Here is a 21946-nt window from a genome sequence, read left to right as displayed (position 1 = left end):
TTCGTTTTACGCACTGTATAATTAGAAAACACATTCTACGTAACATGAGATACTTTATTCCAATCAACGCTGATACTGTTAACTCTGATACTGATAGTGGTAACTCGATAAACGATGGAGCCAGAATGGCAACCAGAATATGATTGTAAATACAGAACAAACTGGTGAAACATCTTGTCCGTGGCCTCGACCACGGTGTTTACACCTACATTTATTATTTTTTGTCACAAGCCGAATACATACTTTGGAACGGTGATGATATCTAACGATTGAAAATAACAAAAAAAAAAAAGAAAAAAAGAAAAAAAGAAAAAAGAAAAAATAGTCGTGTACGAAAAGATAACTTTAAAATATTCAAAGTAACCGTTGCTTTTTATCTTTGATCAGCATAGAGGACGAAACTGACAAAATTTCAATCGTCAATATTAATCAAAAATGACAAGATTGCCTCTTCGATGCAATTTAGGTGAAAAAGTATGTACCGTATGATCGATATAGTGTATCGAACGCAAAGTTCAGAGCTGAAAGAGCAAGTGCCGAGAAGTAAGAGCAAAAGTACGTAGCTTCTGCGAGGTCTTGCAGCGCGACATAAGGCCACGCACTCGCAGGCGTAAATAGGTGGGTGGTTGGGTAGGTAAGGAGGATAGCCATAAGAAGGATAGCCGTAAGAAGGCGACCAACACATTCTCGCTCGTAGCTATCGCATCCACACGTTTCTACATGTGCATGTACACGCAAAGGCTAAGAGTAAGAAAGAGTGAGGGTAACCTCTCTGTGGAACTGGCTGTGTTAAGAGGTCTCCCCTGTCGCAGGTAAAACGCTGCCTCTGGAAAGTGAGTTCAGTCGTGTCCGCGCGATCGTGTTGCACGATATTTACCTGCGCGTGCAAACTCTCGAATTCAGGAGCGTACCGTTCGCTCCGGGAGCCTCGCGAGTGCTACACAACCGCATCCTTGCACGCTGCCAACGACCAGCTAGACAAGGTACGAGTAACTACCTGTTACGCTTCCTATATACACGCAACAGTTTCGTGATACGTTACACGTTTCCCATTTTCAACTGTGGTAACGCCATTAGTGGTTCTCCGTAGTTTCTTCGCCCATTTGTTCGATTTTGTTCGACTGTGTTCGATTTTGTTCGACTGTGTTCGATTTTGTCCGACTGTGTTCGATTTTGTCCGATTTTGTTCGATTTTGTCCGATTTTGTTCGATTTTGTTCGATTTTGTTCGATTTTGTTCGATTTTGTTCGATTTTGTTCGATTTTGTTCGATTTTGTTCGACCTTGTACGACGTGATACACCATGGTGATGGATTATAGCGTAGATCTATACGACGAATCGATAGACTTTCATATAGTTATAGGCGTAGAGGCTAGAAGAACGGCAAAGTATAGGTAGAAATCCGTATAATTGGCATACTCGACCTCGACACGGCTGCTTGCACACGCCGATTCGATTTGTCGCTGTGGAAAACGGCAGGCTCGTCCTTGCGGATGACAGCATCAGCGACACCCACGTACGATCGAAAACCCTACGCATACTGCTCGTCGAAAGTTTCGTGAATTCCAAGTGACACTCAACACGCCTCCGTACGATCATTCACCTCCTTCTCTTTCTCTTTCTCTGTAATTTTCCACTGCCGACAATCCCATACCTTCCACGAAGCTCGCATTTTTAGTTTTCACTTTCTTAAAAAAAGCTAATCTTCCTTCGCGTAATTTAATATTCGCGTGAAACAGGCGAAATTTGCTTCGACCGTGCGAGTATCTACCGTCGATAACCCAACCTATCGTCGTCGATTTGTAATATCATCGATATGAAAATATAAAAGGAAATGTAAACTGTAAGCGGAATATTTAAAGAAGGAATATTTAAAGTACGAGCAAAGTTATTCGCGCGTAGCGATTAATTACTTTCACTGTCGACTCGATCGTTTACGGAGAGGTCGTGCAACGTGGAAAAACGATCCGGTTGCTCCGACACTGGCTCGTACTTGTAACCGAGCCGAGAAATAATATGTGTGCGTGTCCTCGGATATTATATGCGAAGAGGTCCGCCAGCAGAGGTTTCGCAGCTTCTACATTTCGGCCGCAAAACGACGAAACCGCGCGGATAAACGAGCCGACCGAGTCTGGGTTCTCCCCCCCCCCCTCCCCGCCCCGTCGAAAACCGGTCCTGCTTGTGGCCGCTAGCCGATTTTGCCTGACGAACACATGCGGTCGCCATCTTGGATCGGCCGGGGATGACGTCATTGGTACAAGGCACGGCCGCTTGCTCAATTCTAGCTCCAGCTAGAGATGGAAACAGAGGCCGCGGCCAATAGTGACGCTTCGTTGAACGGGCCTTGATATTTCGCCTTTCGATTTTATTCATCTTTCGCAGTTTTATTGCCGAGGAGGATTTACAGTCAGAGACAAAAGCACTTATACGAGTGCAAGTTAACTCTAGTCCAAATACAGTCCGCGACAAAAGCATAGCGTACTCTATCTATCTAAATTTAATGTTTCTGCAATTAATGTTTCTACGTGATAAAATAAAAATTTTAATGCCCAATGATCTTTATTGCATAGTTATGTTACATAGTTTGACTTTACTATAGAAAACTGAACGAAACAGCCACGTTATTTAAGTATTAAAAAAAATGATTTTCCCGCTCACTTCTTTGCTTCGTACGATTGCCAACACGAGCTTTGCAAGCGATATATCTTGTTTTTTAATATATCTAGAACAACGATTTCCCTATTTTGTTGAATACAGTGTTTTTAATACTGTAACACTTTCGAATTGCCTTACATACTCCTATAACCGTCTGTTATTAATTCTACCTAATAATTTTCCATTATAATAAGATCGAGTAATCCCGTTGGCCGTACCAAAATAACCTACTAAAATATTCCTTTTTCTCAAAGTAGTCTCTTACACGTTTCGTTATCCACCTACGTTGCTCCGTTGGAATATTACATTTTCACAAGCGATTGTGGCTTTACGATCACTTGTTTGTTCATCTATTAAGTCAATGTATTTCCAACTATATAATCGTCTTCATTTTAATTGCTCTGCAGTATCTAATTTCGGCCTAAATTGGCAATTTAACGCTTACTCTTCCTCTCCTTTTGTCGTGGAAGTATGCAATACCAAGAACAATCCGGATCATTCAAAAAAAAAGAATCATTTTCATAAAAAAAAAAGAAAAAAGGTCTGCGTCATTTTCCATCGAGTAATGTCCTCTAGTGCAAAGTATAAACGTTTTTCATGTGTGTTTCGTGGTAAAAGGTGGTTTCCTTCTGCTTTAAATGTGGACATTATTATGTAACGCATTGTTCGTTACGTTATATACGCATATACCATATATATGCGGAACGGTGTGTCATACTGCCGAAAATGAATTTTACGCTTTTCTTAAAGTCACACGTTCGCGGTAAGAATTTATCGTTTTCGATTGACCAGTATCCTCCTGTTTACTATATTTTTCTCAGTTGTGTAATAAATCGCAAGCAATTTTTCGACTCTGACCTATAATACCTATATGAAATACCTGTATGAAATTTTCAACGCCGACTACTTTTCTTGCTTCGATGTTGGAATTGTTTGTAATATTTCGTCGTCGCTTACCGATTTTCCATATCCTATACCGAAATCTAGAGAAAGGAAACAAGAAAGAAAAACAGAAGACTAATACTCCCAAATTTCACGGTTTACTGCCGATACTCTCAAATGAAAATGGAAATAATTTCCATTGTTTTATAAAACTGTTTATAAAACGCCAAAGAAAGTTTTATTAGTTGGATCGAATGGTATATGTATTTTCGCCATTTATATGTACAAACGTATAAATATATGTATATATTTTGAATATTTGTAATCCTATGTTAAACTTGAAGCGCTTTCACGTTTAATATGTAAAATAAATGTCCTCTGTACGAAAACGTAATTTGGAAGGAACGCAGATAACAGAGAAAATACGTGCACATAAAATTTGCGATCTTACTTTTGCAGAATTTGCAGAATTTTTTACTAAATTTTTTACTTATTAGAATATTAATTACGACTTACGGAATTTTCTAATATAAAAATATCCTTGATAGCATATATTGTATATCGCAGCATATACCATAGCATATATATACTCGAAATGTTCGAAAATGTTTAATTGTATGGAAAGTTGGCAAGTTTGAAAAGTTCTTCGCGATCTAAAAGATAAAATGTAATATATGATTCTGTTTTCGCACGTGTGATGTATTAAATTGTAATGTTTGCAACCGATTTGTAAAATGTTATCGAACATTTATTAGTAATTGAAACTTCAATTAACAACCCGCTAATGATTAATTATTGTTTGTTTCTATACGTTGGACTACTATGCAGATGGTAATCGTGATCGTGTACAATACTGAATCACGATCGAACAATGGTTTATTGCGCAAGATCTTACGGTTGTGCATTTTCTGCAATTTCAGTCTATATCGCATAGCAATATGAATTCCTTCTTTACCGTTTCTGTCAGCATAGTATTAATAATTCGTCGTATTTTTGGAAGATTATCCGATAGTTGAAAGAGGAAAGGAAAATTAAACGTTGATTTAAGCGTTCCGCCAGATATTATGGTATACATTGATCTAGATCAGATATAAATTATATAGATAGGCCATAAACGATTATAACGATCTTTTACTTTTACTTAGAATTTTCATTATACAAACGTGACAAATTTTTCACGTCTCATCACGCAGCTCGAAGAAAGATCCGTCTTAATAGAAAATTGTAACAAAAAAAAAACGATAACGATTCTTTTACATTACTCTTTTTAGCAACGTTTTTAATAATAGAAAAATACAACTTGATCGAAAATGATTCAAAGAAAGCGATAGAGTTAAGTAAAATATCGCATGATAAATTTGTCTTTTCTAATAAATTCTAGTATTGAATTATTAAAATTATAAGGGACAAAATTATTACTAAAATTATCATATCAAGCTATTTTTAACAATCTTCGACGCGATAATGTGGAAAATATAGTTAAGGAAGATTTATGCACGGTTTATAGAGTGTTACGTTTGAGAGGTGTTAAATATTTTAGTATTTGTCTTTGTGTGCGGATTTCACTGCAAATAGATATACCGAGAATTTAGGCTAGGTTTTGCCATATTTCTGGTCTTACGTCAGATACGAAATGACGAGTTCCGTTTTCAAGGAATATCTGTGGGTATGTGCTCGTGTATTATTCGTAGAAAAAATTCTTCTTTTATTCATCTCGATTTCTGTTCCGATTGCTCTCAACAATGAAAGCTAACGAACGTTTCATTAAATTATTTACATAATTAACATTTTAAGCGCTTAGTTTATTCCGATAGTAATCTACGGGCTAAAACGCATTTTGCACTTTACACGTAGAAAAAGGAGACACTGTACGCGCGCGTGTTTCTGTGTGAAGTAAAAAGCAAATAATAAACAGAAACGAATTAATTCTGTGCTTCCTGCAGCTTCCAACATGAGATCACACACTTTAGTTTTTACAAGATTTTCACCTTTAAGAGACTGTTATTGCCATTTACTTGCGTGTCAGCACGTGTTCTCTTCGCAGTTCTTCGAACCTTTCTATATGTTTCCTGCGCAATACCACGATCGTACAAACAGCTCTCGACACTTGTCGGAGAAAACTAACAATTGAGAGTGGGAAAATTGAGTCGCGTCTAATCAACAAACGTGAAAAATCAACATGGAAGATGAACGAAGTTGGCGTTCTTCAGAGACAGACAGAGATGCGTATTTTCACAATTAGCGACGATTCAATTTTTCGGCCCGTTTCCGCCTAGGCCTCGATACAAGAGTGTATATCCGTAGCGATAACAAAAAAATGTATTTTCATTTAAAAGTACAACGTACGCGGCAATTTGTAGTTTGAAATTGATATTTTTAATTTTGCTTATAAGAAAAAACATATCGCTATATTTATGTGACGTGTTTCCAGATAAATCTACGAAGCAACTTGTATTGAAAAATTCACGTTTTAGATTTTATATACCTATTATATACTATGGTGCGAAACTTAATGAATAATTTGCCTGATATTATCGTCTTTGCTACTTGTTTAGACATAGTAGATAAATAGATTTTTTGAAATTTGCAACAATTTCTAGCTGTATACACGTAGCCTGTATACTACGCGACAAGTCGTTTCACGTTCGTACTGTGACAGTGATCTTGAACGATGTTCTTCGGATCTAAATCGTATAGTAATTACCGGTACCGTTTTAAGTCGAAAGGGAGTATCCGCAAGTTTCGCTCGAATCGAGTCATTGCTGCTAGATAGTACAAAGATAGTTTATCTAAATGTATATTAAATAAGAAAGTCGTATTTGCAATGAAATTGTATAACAGTTTAAATTTTGGAACGTATGCGAAATCGATAGCTGCTTGTTAAATAGTAAAAGTCATTTTTCAGCAAATTAATGGGTTATAGTTATATTCGGCCGCCGAGAGATGACTGGCAACGCTAACATAGAAATATACAAATGCCATCCCCAGTTATTACAGATCCAAGTTCGAAATAATAATCCTACAAATAAATATATGCGCATATTACATAGACAACTTTTACGAAAACGAGTTGACTTTAATTCCCTCCCGAGGCAAGATCCGGGTTGCAGTTGCAGGCAATTGACACATTCATCTTTCTTAAAACGAGCTGTTTGTCACTCTGTTGTATCAGAATTTTCTTTTTTTTTTTTACAAAATAAGACTCCAGGACGAAAAGTTCACAAGCGTTAAATCGCAAGTGACTGATTTTTTAAGGACATGCTGTACTTTATAAAAATATCACTATCGGTGATGTATACGTATTTTCATCGTTGCAATTATATCGCTGACATATTTTTTCTACTTTATTTATTCTATATCGTATCTCTTATTCGTTATATCTCATTTATCTACGTTGTACGTTGTACGTTACGTTTCATTTATTTTCCTACCAGCTACGTAAGGCTGGTGAAAATAATGAAATTTCCCAGTCTCATATAGAGCCTCTTTTTGTACACCGTAGAAAGAACTATGCTTAACGAGTTATATAAATCCTTTCGTGGCACATTTCGATCGATTCGCAGCGTGGATCGTGCAAGGGCACGGGCGCATGCACGAGCCAGAGTTTCGCTTGTGCGTGGCTAGTGAAAGTAGAGTGTTTGCGCAACAAGGCGACGTTGTCTCTCCTTCGGATACTGGTTCGACTTTAAAGGCTCGATGCCTGTCTGTCTCCTAGACTTTCAACCGTGCCAGCTGTTAACGACATTGCTCTCGTTGCACGACTGCTTTTCTTTTTCCCCTTCGCACCGACAGTTTCTTGCAGTCTGTTTCCTCTGTCTTTGCGTATCGTCGTACAACTCGCGTCATCTTCCCACTGTATTCATATTGTAAATACGGTTTAGCATAGCCTAATGGAGAAGCCTCGTTCGAGCGTAAGAACGAAAGACGCGATTATTAGGATAATTTTTCGAATAACAAAGCATCTAAACGCTCTTCGTAATGTCGTCGAATTAAATGCGACCGATTTTTACGTGAGCATTGCCGCTTCGAATCGTTAATTATAAATTTTGACGATCGTCGGTCGATTTTTCTTCGAAATTCATGGTGCGCAATAAGAGACGACATTGTTCGCGAAACGTGCCAATATTGTATGCGATATTAGAACGATTCGTTATCCAGACATTGTCCGCTGTGTATCTAAGTAAAAGCTGAGAAAGAGTTAGAACGGAATCGATATCGAGGACTGGACGATATGTATCGAGCTCGCCACCACTTACATACCACTGAGAACAGAGAATCGTAGAATAGGTGTGTCGCGACATTCCTCGTTGGAATTACCGATTACGAACACGTACGCGTCTTCTACACGAAAACTGCATGTATGTACGTATATTATAAATAATACAGGCTCGACGGCTCCGTCCGATTCATTCACTTGGAACGTGATCGGAAAGATGATTTCGTTCTATCCACTTGCGCGCACTTACGATCAGTCAGCACTTTTCGTTCGAACGACAGTCCCAGCGATTATTTAAGTACACGGTGACTCACGAAACTTCATGTATATGTATACAGAGTGTGCCACCAACTTTGTCCACCTCAAGTATCTTTGTTATTTCAAACGATACGTTTTCATACGTTTCGAATAAAAGTTGTGGGATTTAAAGGAATAGATAACGTGGTAGTGGCGATCTCTTGACAAGTGGCTGCGTTATTATTACGAGTTATAATTGAAATAAATAAATAACTCGTAGAATATTTCATTGCGAGAAGTAGCAGACTCGTCCGAGTCCATTATGATCTGGCTATACTTTGTAACTAATCAGGCGGAGTCTATGTAATGGCAAAAATTGTTATTTTTCTGGTAATTGGGAAAGTACGCAGTGAAAGTAATCGTAAATGTACCGAATACGAGTAGCGCACTCGTGGAAACATCCGAATATTTCTGTCCACGTAAATATCGTCTCACAATCGAGACTGCAACAGTGCTGTCTGTCGTCAGCAGCAGACATTGCCGTTACAAGCATCCAAAACCAAAATCATATCGAGGAATTGTTCTACGTAAATGAGGTTTACGTGGTCCGTAGTGTGAGAAATTTGGCTAAGAGACAAGGCCGTTGTCGGCGATCTATCGAGCAAAGTTTATTCGTATATTCTATCATTGCTACATAAAGGATTCTTTTGATCGTTTTTCAGATGCTGTCGAGGTTGCTGGTCGTATTCTGGATGGCACTTCCTCTAGCGCTATCTCAGAGTAATTATGCGTCACAGGGAAACAGTATCGAGTATCAGCCTGGTTTGCCGCCCAGCACAGTGTTAAATGGAAAAGTAACAAAATTGGACGACATCTCGTCGATGATATTTCTGAATCGTACAAAGGCCTACCTGAATTGCAGTCAAGGGAGCATGCAGGTGGAGCTGAAATTCGAGGAACCGTTTTACGGGGTCGCGTACGCTGATTTCGATCGAAACAGTGCCTGCATATTCAAAGGACGCGGATCGACCAGCGCCAAGTTGGAATTGCCTCTGAAAGGTACGTCGTTCTATCTCTTTTATTTTCTCTCTTCTTCTTAGACTCTGGTAATGACGAGCTCAAGTACGAGGCAAAACGGTTCCAACATTGATCGTCTCTAGACTCGAATCCGTCGAATAAGAACGTCGAAGGAAAGGGACCATCATCGACGTATCCGAGTTTGGGCTAGCCTCTCCGATACGGTCATAAAAGCCAATGAATAATTAATATTAGTTGGTTAATACTACTTGATTATAGAAAAATTTCACTGATTCGAATCCAAGATGTCGATGATCTTCGTTTTTAATTAGCGGGCTGCTAATTGGCCCGCAATAGTCAATAATACACCGGTTAAGAGCTGAAAGACGGTAGTTGTGTAATTTGGCAGCCAGATGTAATATAAGAGGAACGCCTTTGTTTGCCTGTAAGCGATTTCTCCGCGTTATCGAGTATAAAAGAATCGTTAACGAACTCACAAAACTGATAAACCTACGTCGGCTGGGACGATAGAAGCAAAAATTTCAAACGTTCGTAGCGAATCTGGACGATGCACCAGCTACGAGGAGCTATTCCTCGTGGAAAACGATCGAACGAACCATTAAATTAATAGCCCTATGAAGAGGACCGATACTGGATGGACTACATAACCTGCAATCCAGACCAAATACCGTACCAACGACGTACACGAGATACAAGGAAGAAAATCGACATAACGAGAAGTAAAACAGCACACCAAGCAAAAATACTAAGAGACTTATCACTCGGGCATCGAAAGCGATCAGGTTTACTACGATAGACTCTTAGACTCGGATTTATTAACCTCTTTGACTCTGTTTCGACGATTGGCTACTTGCCGCTAATTTGCAAATGTGCAGAGATTATTCTTGTCCAGAAATCAAACGAACCAATCTCGTTACCTTCCATATTGTCGAAAATAATGGAAAAGAATAACGAAAGAATAGTAATAATAATAATAATAATAGTAATAATAATAATGGAAATAATAATAATAATAATAATAATAATAATGGTAAAAATAATAATAATAATAATAATAATAATAATAATAAGCGGAAAGCAAGCAACAGCTAATCTATTTGCGGCGATCTAGTTTCACACACAACGCCACAACGCCGTCGAATATAACCGCGTTTTCACGGATGTAGAAAAAGCGCTTGACAAAACTATCGCAACTATTTGCAAAATTGTTAATAGATTATCTCTTCGATTCGAACGTATCATTGGTAATCCATAAACGATACGCGAGAAAAAGTTTACTAGCAGGGAAATGAGAATGATACGAAGTGGACGAGACGAGATACAGCCAAGGCACTGTAGTTTGTTGTTACGACACACGTACTTTAGTAAAGATTACCAGAGTAACGAAAAGAACGACGTTGGCGTGAATTTTGCCGAGCGCGACAGCGATAAACGCGTACGAGTAAGTACAGAGGCAAAGTTTCCGAGTGTTAAAACCTCGAGCATGTCGATATAGCGAGGCGCGGCAATTTTCAAATCCGCGCGAGCCAAACGCGGAAGCTTCGTCTCGGCGACGAGACGGTGTTCGAATTTCGAAATCCGCGACAGTTTGATTTTCGACGAGCCGCGGCGGTTCGTCGAGTCCAACGGCGGTCGTGCGATCATCGGTGAAAAACACTTGCCGCCCGCCGTTCAACTTCCGCCGGTTCAATGTACGCTCGGGCCGCCGAACGTGGTCGAGGTAAGCGGAGCACCGCCTCACGAGCGCGTCGAAATTACCCGAATCACTGGACGCATGATAGGCGACTCGAGAATGATAGAAAAATAGTGGTCGTATCTCGCGAGCCAAGCAAACGCTTCCAATTTCGTGCAAGCCAATAGACAAGAAATCTGTTTCTCGGTATCTCTGTCTATGGTTGGGAACGAAGACGAGTCGAATCATGGCGTAAGTACCATTTTCTTTGGGTTCTTTGCATAATGATAATTAATTAGAATAAAGTATGTTCATTTATACTTTTCGACGTGTCTGCGCATAGCGCATATGTAACGCAATGTAACGCGTATAGAGGGTAACAAAATTAGTTGTCATGGCTTTGGCAGGTGAGCGCACACCTTTGCAGATGTACAAAATTCACCTTCGTTTTGAAATTCAAGGTCAAATTTTTGTATCGCGTCGTATCCTTTGCTCGTCGAGGAGGATGAAAAGTCGATAAGCTGTGACAGGGCTTGTAACAAGGTTTGTAAGAAGAACGCGCATTTGCATACAATCACCGGGTTTTATAGGCCTTTTGGAGACCAGCTCCGAACCAATTAGCGCTCAGTTTCCGCTCGTTTACCTGCTACGATCGGTTTTTGTGGTCGCGCCAGGCTACAGAGGAGGCGCAGGCGAGTTGCGCGCCGTCGTATGATCGAATCGCAGGTTGTGTTTAGAAAATGTTTCGATCGTTACGATGCTTCTAACAGTCGATCTAACAGTGTCGATGGTCGTTGATGTTGCAGGATGCGGCACGAGGCAGGATCCTCAACGCGTGTTCACAAACAACGTTGTAGTTCGCTTCCATCCTGGCCTCGAAATGGACGGCGACGAAGTTATTACGATAGTTTGTAGGTATCCTCCGCCTGTGGCACCTGCACCGCCGGCTCCTCCGGCCAGCATGTGAGTTTACTCCCTCGCCGTTCTCAATTATCATCTTTCTCTCTTTTAACGCGGTCTGACCAAAAGTATGTTTCAAGGTTTTAAGTCGATCCGAATCCGAAATCTCGGCTACCCGCGCCAGAAATCGAAATACAAACTCACTTTTCCACGATTTATTCGCCGCGCGTTTAGCTACGTTATTTCGTGTGTGTAATTGGAATTCGCGGAAACTGGTTGGAGAAACTGGGCGAATCAAAGTTCTCTTCTTTTTGAAATAACAATTATGAGAAAAATCGTTCAATTTGAAACCATGGCAGGCTACGGATAAACAGAATATAGGTATACGGGTGTGTAGGTATCTAGCCAGCTTCGCGGTAATTTGCAGCTTCGTGTTCGCTCACCGATCGTTCCGATCGCCTTTTATTCGTCATACAGTCCGCCGCTCTGACGTTCTAAAAGTTGCGAATCCCGGCGTAATTGAAAAATATCCGATAAAAAGAAAAACATCTTTGTCCATAGCTTGGCTACCCCGGCGCCAGTCCCGCCATCCGAACCACCGTTGAAAGGATTTCAGATTCTGCTCATCATCTGCGCGATTCTGTTCCTTTCATTGCTGTTACTTGGCCTCGGTTGCTCGTACATGTGCTTGAAACGAAGAAACGTTCGCGTGATCCACCGACATCCGTTCGGAAGTGGCTCGGGCTCGGAAATAACAAAACTCTCCACTTCTTCCCTAAGCAACATCACCATGTTCGAGGGCTTGAAGATACCTAGGGCTCATGCTCTTCTACACGCACCTCCGTCCACCACCGGTAGCGATGCCAACCTGATGATCGACCATTCATTACCCAGCGATTATCCGAGCGAGAGCTCCGAGGTAAGTTGTTTCGTATGGAAAATGGATACAGACAGAGGAATTGATTAACACGCGTATGATTTTTGAATAACAATTAGCATGAGTTTCGATAGACGCGGTCCCTGTCCCTACCATAATCACTTTATTCTGCTGAAACTTGATAATAATCGACACTGTCAACGTCTGTCTGTCTGTCTGTCATCTTATGACTCGTTCTATGAGAATCGTTCAACTCACGAGATTTTCACGAGATTCTTTCTCCTATCTACGTATTTATTATTATTATTTGGCCAGGTTTTAAGTTATATTTCATTAAAATTAGTTCATAGATCGACAAATCAAGGAAAAATGCTCAAGGATAGAGCGAACATCTTCCAGATATTACATAAAACGTTCTTTTTCTATTTTATATTACGTATGTATCCATGCATATTATTGCAAATATAGCTATCTTTTACAAAGACGCGAAACTGTGAAAATCTCCGCGAGATTAGCGTTCGTGTCATTAAGAACGGAATTTTTCGTACGATCGATTCAAAGACTGTGTTCACAACGTTTCGAAGAAATGGCACTTAAAGACTAAATTTATCCATCAACCCGATATTCTATGCACGTATACAAATATCATACTACATGTCGCACTAGTATATACGCATAAATAAAGTTACAGGTATAATTAGCGTATGTTAATCAGTCTAATTACTAAAATATCTGAAGAACTTGGAAATTCATTCGAAATGTCACCCGAGAATTAATGGAAATGGTACGTTTTTGTTTACAGGTGGACGAAGAACCTTCTCTGCCAGTTTCATCCGCCGGCTCTTACGACAACAAAGCCTTTGTTCACCACGAGACTCATCAACGCCAAGAAATTCGTACCACCAGCTCCCTTTATTCCGAGACAGTTGCCGCAGAAGTGGAAACGTCTTCCATGACAGCGGCAAACGCTTCACGCACCGCAGTTCCTCGCCATATGGTAGCCATGCCGATCGAACCCAAGTTCGACGTTCAAATGAGAGTGAAGCGAGCGCCACCTCCTCCTCCAAGTCCCCTACCCTCGGAATCCGACATAGCAAGCGTCGCTCTAGAAAGAAATCTGACCACGATTCTCGAAAAGGAAGAATCTAGCCTCACGCGCAGTCTTGACAGTCCCCCGGCCAGGATGACTACATTCTCTTACGTTCCGGAGCTCCATGGACCTCCGGGAGGCGCTCCACCCACGTCCAGCATCTCCAGGCAGCAAACACCTCCAGTCTACTCGAGAATCTTGAGGAAGCAGGCCGAGAGGGACACCACGACCAGCACCAGCATCGTTCAGGAACGAATTCCCTCGCCTTCTCCCATAGAACAGCCTCCTTTGCAACACCATGAAATTCGTAGACCCAGATCCTTGACTTCCTTGAACACCGAGCTAACCGAGACACGTTCTCTGACCGAAGTAACTGATCATACACACGCCAAGTACAGAGTGGCTAGTATCCTAGCTCCGACTCCACCGCCGCCTCCTCCAATTGTTCCAACAGTCACTACTACCCACACAGCTGTTCAGCATCGTGAGCATCGCCTCTTCCGCGAGGAAGTGACGGAGCCTTTGGTGGAGCCGCAGGTTGTCGCTCCTAGGCGGCCAGAGATAACCACGCACGAAGTGGACGATGTGTTTTTAAAGACAGTGACGGAGAAGAAGACTATCGAGGATGTGGAACGTCACCGTCGTCAGGTGACCGAGTATAGAACTAAACCGCCACCGCCGGATCCTAAGTGGGACGTTACTATCAGGAATTATCCTAAAGAGAATCTGCCACCGCCTCCTCCAGAATGGGAAAACTTTTCTGATGTTAGTTCCAACTCGAATCTGACGATTACCAATGAGCCAACGGGCAGTCAGATGGACGGGCCAGCTGACGAGGAACTGGACATCAATATAGAGCCTACGTATACCGCTAGAGCCGAGATTCCTTGCAGACCACCTCCAGTCACCCATCGTCGTTCCATCGATGAAACAGACGCTGATTGGTTCTCTAGACTATCTCGTGTCTTGGACCCCCGTTATGCCTCCGAATTCACTGACGGAGAACGAGCAAAATGGCGCGAGATAATTACCACGGACAGTACTTTACGGACCCTGTTAACAGAAGCCGTGGTTAAAGAGGACTACGAATTGATACGAAAAGATACCAGATATGCCCATCTATTCTCTCCAGCAAAGTGGGACGTGATCATCCGAATCTTGGGGCCTCCTGCAACACAGCCAGGTACCGCTTCGTGCTCTACCCACGGAAAGAATCACGGGCAGCGATATAAGAGGTCCAAGTCCTCCGAATGGGATACCAGATCGAGAAGATCATCCTTGCCTACTTTATACGAGTACGAGAGCGATGGAGGTAGTTCTGCTCATACTCAGAGCCACAGACTGCAGGTATCACAGTCTACAGCGGCGATGAGCCAGTCGAATCGTTTACGTCGACTGGCATCGAGTAACAGAGGCACAGGCGGCGTTAGCGAGGCGGACGTTAGGTCCATGTCGGAGATGACGGTGAGAGACTTTGCCAGAGTGGACAGAGACGACTTGACGAGTTTGAGTTCGTTCGAGGGAGCAGATTCGCTGGTGAGATCCTTGAGTCAGCCAAGTTTGGCCAGAAGCGGTTCAGAATTTACCGAACACTGGGGAATTCCCTCGGGCATGCTGGATCTCCCGCCTTGGACAGCGGAGGAGGAGGAAGAGGAGGAGGAGGAGGGAACCAGTTCTGTGGAGACGACGCCCAGAGCGGTGAGAAGAAACGATCGTCTGGAGGTGCTGGCGTCGTTCGACGATCATAGGCAAGGATCATCCACCACTAGATCGAGTCGATACATGGAGAGGGAAGTGAACAGTGTGCACGTGACCGAGAGTCAGAGGAGTTCCAACTGGTTCCACGATGATTCTGAGCCAGAGATGCAGATATGAAGATGTTTAAGAGAAGCCCGCCTACGTGTTCCATTCTCTCCAACGTCTTTCTTCGAGTTTTTATGAAATCGAATTGTTATAAGAAATTACACGTGATCATTATGGCAGAGGTTACGAGTATTATGCGGATCGAAAGTTATCGAGGAAAAATCATGCCAGTTTGATTAAGTATAGTATTATGAGAGGATAGAGAAGGAAATAGAAGACAGATACGCTATTGTTTATAAGTATTTGGATGCCTGGTGCAATCTCATCGAACGATTTACGTTTCTCTTACATTTTCAATATCGTAACGAAAGAACCCTGAATGAATTCTTTACATCTTTTGATCTGTTCACCTGTTGATCTCGAACGTCTACACACGTGTGCACATGTTATACCTTTGCGATAGTGTAAACGTGACCGAATACTTATTGGGAGATAGCGTACATTCTAGAAATATTACATTACAGAGGCCGAATCGAAGATTGAGAAGATATCCGAATTAAGCTTCGTCGAGGTTAGTTAAGCTTCTGTTAACACATTTATGAGTGGAATTTCTTATTTTCGACTCACGCGTCTGCGTCAGAAGCGGTCTCACCGCTATACGGGGGGCTGTGTGGTATCGCAGCGATGCATCGGTTCTGATCACGTCCTAACTGAGACACAGCACACGGTTGTTTCCTTCGCGACTTATTTTAAATTTTCTGTTAACAAAAATTTCATTAAAAACACGATACTATAAAAATGTATTTGAAAGAGTTTCGCCGTTGCAAGTTAGTGCCTCGTTAGTGTCGTCTCACCGATACAAAGGCTAAAGCGATCCCACTGTACGGGTACGTTGTGCGTTCCCCCCTCCCCCACCCTGAAGTGCCCGGGATCCGATCAATGTTTAGGGTCGTGAAACGATGCGACAAAAAGCAAGGTGGTTTGCTTGTTGTCGGACCGATATCAATCCGACGACGTCAAAGACAACTTTTTTTTCCACGTTGATCTTTTCCTCGGCAACTCGCTCTCCTTTTCTACTGTCACGGCTCTTTCCGCACCGATCGTTTTCCATGTCGACGTGCGACTTACGACGTACGACATATACGAACGCTGTCGTAACGTCGTACAACCGATTGCTCGTCGTTATGCGACATTCAGCTAGGAGATGGAACGAAACTGCTTCTGACGCAAACGTGTGCGTTAAAATAGGTGATCGCCCGCCTTAAACTGAAACTTAGACTTAAACTTAAAGGAGGCGATGTTTCCTGGAATGTCTATCGTAACGAAACAAAATGTAAAAGTTGGATTATTAAAGCTTTTGAAAAGTGGTATTAGAAAGAGACACGATCTATCTGAACGAGAAATTAATTATTATGTCCGATACGAATTAATAATCTCGGTACATCGGGCATGTCATTTTCCGCTAGAAGAATAAGTTACAGAAGATTAAAAAGAGTAAAAATCATCCGAGGAGAATATGTATAGAAAGGACCGATTATAAATGCTCACCGTCATTGAATTCAGACTCGAGGCAAATGTGATGAGAATAAAACTGGAAATAACGTTACACGATCCAGCAAACATCTGTCGTTCCCTTCGAGTCAATTTTTGCAGAAAGAACTTCAAGTTTGCTTGAAATGTAGAGAGATACATATATTTCGAATGAAAATGGCTTGACTAGTCTGAACGATGCTTTAAAGAGGTCCCGGAGAAGCCAGACTTTCCGAGTACGAAAGACTTTTAGTAACCTTGTATTGTAATATCTTTTAATTCGTATCTGAAGATATTTCCTCGACGTATTTCGTCTAGATAGTTGTCAAAGTGGCAACAACTACAGACATTGCCACGTACGAGATAGCAATATTTGCAAGCAAGATGTAAAAAAGATTATACTTTTTACAATTTTCGTAGCTTCGAAACGAGTATCGAAATTTTAAACGATTATAGAGTTAGAAGCATCGTTGGAAAAAGTACTTGAATATTGGAAATACATATGTGAAATATGTAAAGAGGTAAATTGCAAGTAAGAAAAAATTTTTAGGATTAAATTGGGAAAAAATTAATGGGCGATTTAAAAAGGCGATTTTTTCGATCACAGTGAAGATAAGAGCAGTGGACATTGAAAATGTGCCCCTTCGATATCTACGGCTTACAAACTATATAACCTCTGTTATAATATCCAAATTTCTTCAAATTGGCATTTGCATTTTCGACGAATGTCGCATTATTCTCCTATTTTTGTACCTTTCTATTAATTGTACCGTTTGAAATATCTATTCTTAATTTCATATCGTCCAGGATGATCAAACTTTTCACTGCCTTCTCGCATTTGGTAGATCGAAGAGGCAATTTTGCCGCCTTCTTTACGATATCTCTACGAATTCCCGACGAATTCTCTACGATTACGAATATCGACAGATTTTCGAACGAGCATTCGCGTGTTTGCGACTCAATGCGTCGACTGTTGGATCATCGAAGCACGAACACCCGAGCTTTTTATTTAATTCGAGACAACGGAAGAAATTATTATCCGTATGATAAATCGACTGTTTTTCTTGCTCGTTTTATTTCCATTTAAAATTGAGTCGTGAATGGAATATATGTTGAAAGAATGTAAAAGATTGGAAGCATGTGTTTGATATTAATAGTTGATTATTTATTTTTCGCCAGGCGTTAAGAAACGTTAATCTCGATAATGAACAGTCGATACATTGGAGGAACAACGGTTAGCCATTCTCTCCACTTGTCACTCGAATTCTGTAAATGGAAAAAGCGAGAAACGTCGAACAGGGTAAGAATATCTGAGATTATTGGACGAGTGAAACTGTAGAATTTGGCGAAACGAATCCAATCATGACGTACGAGTTAACCCGAAACGAGTTGAAGAAACGAATCTACGACTAACCACGCGACAAATTCGCTTTCTTAACGATCGGTGGCGCATTTCGAGAACCTTTGTAACCATTGAAAACCACCATGACCGTATTAACGATATTTAACACTTTTGCTACGCATCTATGTAAAATAATCGAATTATATTGAAAATTGGCAAATTTTCAAGAAACTTCTCCAGGAATATATTGTAAACTACTTTCTATTGCTGGAAAAGATTATTTTGCGAATAATACAAAATATATCGAGCTTACAGAATATCAGATATTCGGTACGAATAAAATTAACTTATAAATTCATCAATTTTATGTAAAACCTAAGCTTTTTCATTTTTTTTTTTTTTTTTTTAGCTTCTACCTATATCAAAGTCATAGGATATTCGCACTCCACGTTTCTTCTTCTATCTTTATTAAAGAGTAATAAAAACTTTTGTTTTTATGACATATTCTCTTTCTTCGTTTTTTATTACGAAAACTGTCTTTTTATATGGAAAACTATAAGATATTACTAATTCCGCTTAAATCGAGGACGATCTGTATTACAGTAGCAATACAATTATTAATTTTTTTCCTTTACCTTTTTCTTTGTAATTATAAAATCAGATTAACGGAGCTATCGTGTTACACGCTCATTTACAATACTATAAAGAAACTGTAGTAGATCTTGCGATGCTCGTAAAGGAACGAGCAGAGCGGGAGAGGGTGAGTACATCCCGCCCTTGCAGGGTTCCGTGCCGAAGGACGGCCCTACGCCGTCCCAGGTAGTCATAGAGGCCGACAAGCCGATGTCGTTGAGAGGGATGGTCCCACCCAATGTCCGAACTAACCAAGGAACGACTGCCTCGGACAGGAGAAGACGCAAGAGTGCTCCGGCAGTAATCGGATGCCGGGGCATCCCACTTGAGCGACAGGTGGTCCACCGTGGGCTTTTAGTCGGTATAGTCCGACGTTACCCCGCCGCTTCCAAGAGTGGCAGAGGGGTCGGGGGACGTCCATGAGGATTTCCCCGCGTATAAAAAAAAAAGTAGATTTTCCGAATGGTTTCTCATTTTTATTGTTTTTATGCCGGTCTCTTATCGTTTTGGCCATATTTTGCACCTTTTACATTGTTAGGTATACAAGTTTTCAAGCACAAAAATATTACGCTATATATTATGCTGCGATAAAAATTACTCTCATTTTGATCACAATTGGTAACGAATACGAGTAACAACAACAACAAGAAAAATTTGTTAAAACATTCTAATCGCGCGTAATACGTACATGCCACTTAAGTAACCGTCGAAAGATTTTCCTGTCTTGGTAAAAAGCAACTGGATCGAAGAAAAGCTTTCTTTTACGATGTACGATACGGTGTTTATGCGGTGAAATTTCTTTCGAGATTGAGTAGAAAGTGTTTGGTCGTTTGCGAGATGTAACAACGTCGTATCGTAAGATCAAGAGAGGGCGCCCATTTTCTATGACAAACGGGCGCAGTTATATCCTAAATGGTTGATATTTAACCGAAAAATTCGCTCACGTACTTGACGATAGTTTGGCACGATGAATCGCCGATAAGCGAAACGTATATATTTGTCATTTTTGCAAAAAAAGATTTGTAAAACATCGCGATGTAGAAGGTAGAGTAACACGATACAACTTCCGATATCCGACATCTGCTCTTCTAACGTAGTTCAGCTACTCTCCAATAATATTTTCTCTTGTTACGATATAATGTGTTACTATGCTTTAACCACGAACCATTAACGTTTTAAGGCAATTTTCTGCATAGAATTGAAACAAGATACCGCACGTATTAATAACGGTCGTTGTTTAGTTAGAAATTTCTTTATAAAGATAGGACGATGATCAAACACGTTGCAGATAGATTCGACTATCCGACTAGAAGCTAGCAGAAAGTGTTGGTCTGTCGACGAGAGAAAACACCAAGTATACATATACACTGTAAAAGGTAAGTATAGTTTTTACAGTTATTAAAGAAAAAAAAAGCCTGGAAAAAATTGTTTGACCATTGAAATGATCATAGAAAATTGTTAATCGGGCACGGAGCTCGATGCGTGCTAAAGATACGTGTTGGCCGAATGCAACGATGCAACATTGGTAGCAAAACGGTTACGCAAAGATCGATTCTTTTTCAATGTCCTCTTTGTTAATTAATTGCTTCTTTCAAATTGCATCGTTGCGAACGATATATTACGCTAAATCATTTGAAAGATCCGACTATCCGAGTATCTCCGTTGCAAATTGCGCGTATCTTATGGCTGGGAAACTGTGCGTCGCGAAATTGTCAAACAATTGCAAGAGTCTGTGTATACGTGTATTCCTAATTAATTAATTTGCCGACTAATGTCCTATGTTTGGAAGCCGGTAAAAGAATCCGGCGACAGAATCTTTTATGCAAATTATCGAGTAACGCTATCAAGAAGTTATACTTTTGTCCTATAATGGCGAGAAGATGTTACAGAGAGAAAGAAAAGAAGACGACGAAGAAAAATGTTAAGAACGTCGCAAACAATATAATATTCGTACTATGAAGAGAGCAACGATCCAATGCACCGGTAAACTGTTATAGATTAAACCGATTTTAGATTAACGAGAAGGAGAATTTAAAAATTGTGAAAAATCAAAGAAGAAACAAACGATACTGCAGAACATATTGCCCGATATAGATGTTGAGTCGAATGAAACGCGATATATCGAAAAGAATTGTACTTGTACAGGCTTGAGATTCGATCTTCTCCATCCCCCATCCCCCATCTCCCATATCCATAGACACAGCCGTAGCTATAGTCGTAGTGATAGCCATAGACATGGCCATAGTGATATGCATTCCTCGATATAGTAGCATACACGCGTCAATGTAGCAACAAGTGCTCTCCAAGTTCTTCGATTCGAGCGACGCAAGAATGCAGGCAAGCGCGTTTAATCGTGCGAAACAATGATACGCGACACGAAATACTCTGTGATATTTTCTATAGATACACGGCTGTTTATCGGGAATACAGCGTAGCATGGAAGCGTCGAGATCGGATGGTGGATCGATCCCGAATCAGTGAAGCGCGTAAGTAGTTGAAAAGAGGGTATCGGCCGGGGGAAAACGTGCGACGATCGGATGATCGGATGATCGGATGATCGTACAAGAGAAGCAACGAGAGTGGGGCTGTGTTATAGTGGCGAACCACGCTGCATAGAGTGGGGTTGAAAGGTGGCGCGGTCATTTATGACGGTCGGTTCATCCGACGCGACGGATCAGTTGCTCGTCCGACCAACAACGACAGAAACCTCGGGCGAACCGAACGTACGATGAGCTGCTGTCGGCTTTGATTCGACATTGTCACGCTGTGCACCGCGAGATGGGCCGATGGAACGTTCGTGAAATTCTTCGTTCGGGGAACAGCGATTAATCGTTGCAGGATCGATAGTTGGTCCGAATTATTCTACAAGCGATTTTGAAGAGTAAAGAAACTCGAAGAGGAAAATATTTGGTAGACGACGTTCGATTTTACAGAGAGGAAGAGAAAATTCGATATCGAATCCAAGATTTCGCAAGATCGAGGATTCGTTTGTTCGATCGGTGGTGTTTTTAAGCTAGTCTGTAATCGGCGACTCGCTTTTGCAATGAAGGGAAGGATTGTTTCTCGAGAAA

The 21946-nt window shown here is 41.0% G+C and overlaps 2 protein-coding genes across 6 annotated transcripts in view; one reads left to right on the top strand and one right to left on the bottom strand.

Moving 5' to 3' along the window:
• Positions 1 to 21946, bottom strand: part of LOC143303080 (uncharacterized) — a 45483-nt gene that overhangs the window by 10879 nt on the left and 12658 nt on the right. The gene's annotated exons all lie outside the window — the stretch shown is intronic.
• Positions 831 to 18746, top strand: pot (zona pellucida domain protein papillote). The gene is made up of 5 exons (XM_033339440.2): positions 831 to 983; positions 8713 to 9049; positions 11507 to 11663; positions 12162 to 12519; positions 13280 to 18746. Exons 2-5 carry the CDS (start codon positions 8713 to 8715, stop codon positions 15440 to 15442), a joined length of 3015 nt encoding a protein of 1004 aa, XP_033195331.1. The 5' UTR covers positions 831 to 983; the 3' UTR covers positions 15443 to 18746.

This window comes from Bombus vancouverensis, chromosome 8, assembly GCF_051014615.1.
Source record: "Bombus vancouverensis nearcticus chromosome 8, iyBomVanc1_principal, whole genome shotgun sequence".
Classification (NCBI taxonomy): domain Eukaryota; kingdom Metazoa; phylum Arthropoda; class Insecta; order Hymenoptera; family Apidae; genus Bombus; species Bombus vancouverensis.
This window is presented reverse-complemented; position numbering and strand designations above follow the sequence as displayed.

Bases quoted from the DNA above. Each gene is read 5' to 3' on its own strand.
- pot (XM_033339440.2), top strand. From the start codon at position 8,713: ATGCTGTCGAGGTTGCTGGTCGTATTCTGGATGGCACTTCCTCTAGCG. The intron at 9,050-11,506 runs GTACGTCGTTCT...TTGATGTTGCAG, and splicing joins GTTGGAATTGCCTCTGAAAG to GATGCGGCACGAGGCAGGAT. The intron at 12,520-13,279 runs GTAAGTTGTTTC...TTTTGTTTACAG, and splicing joins ATCCGAGCGAGAGCTCCGAG to GTGGACGAAGAACCTTCTCT.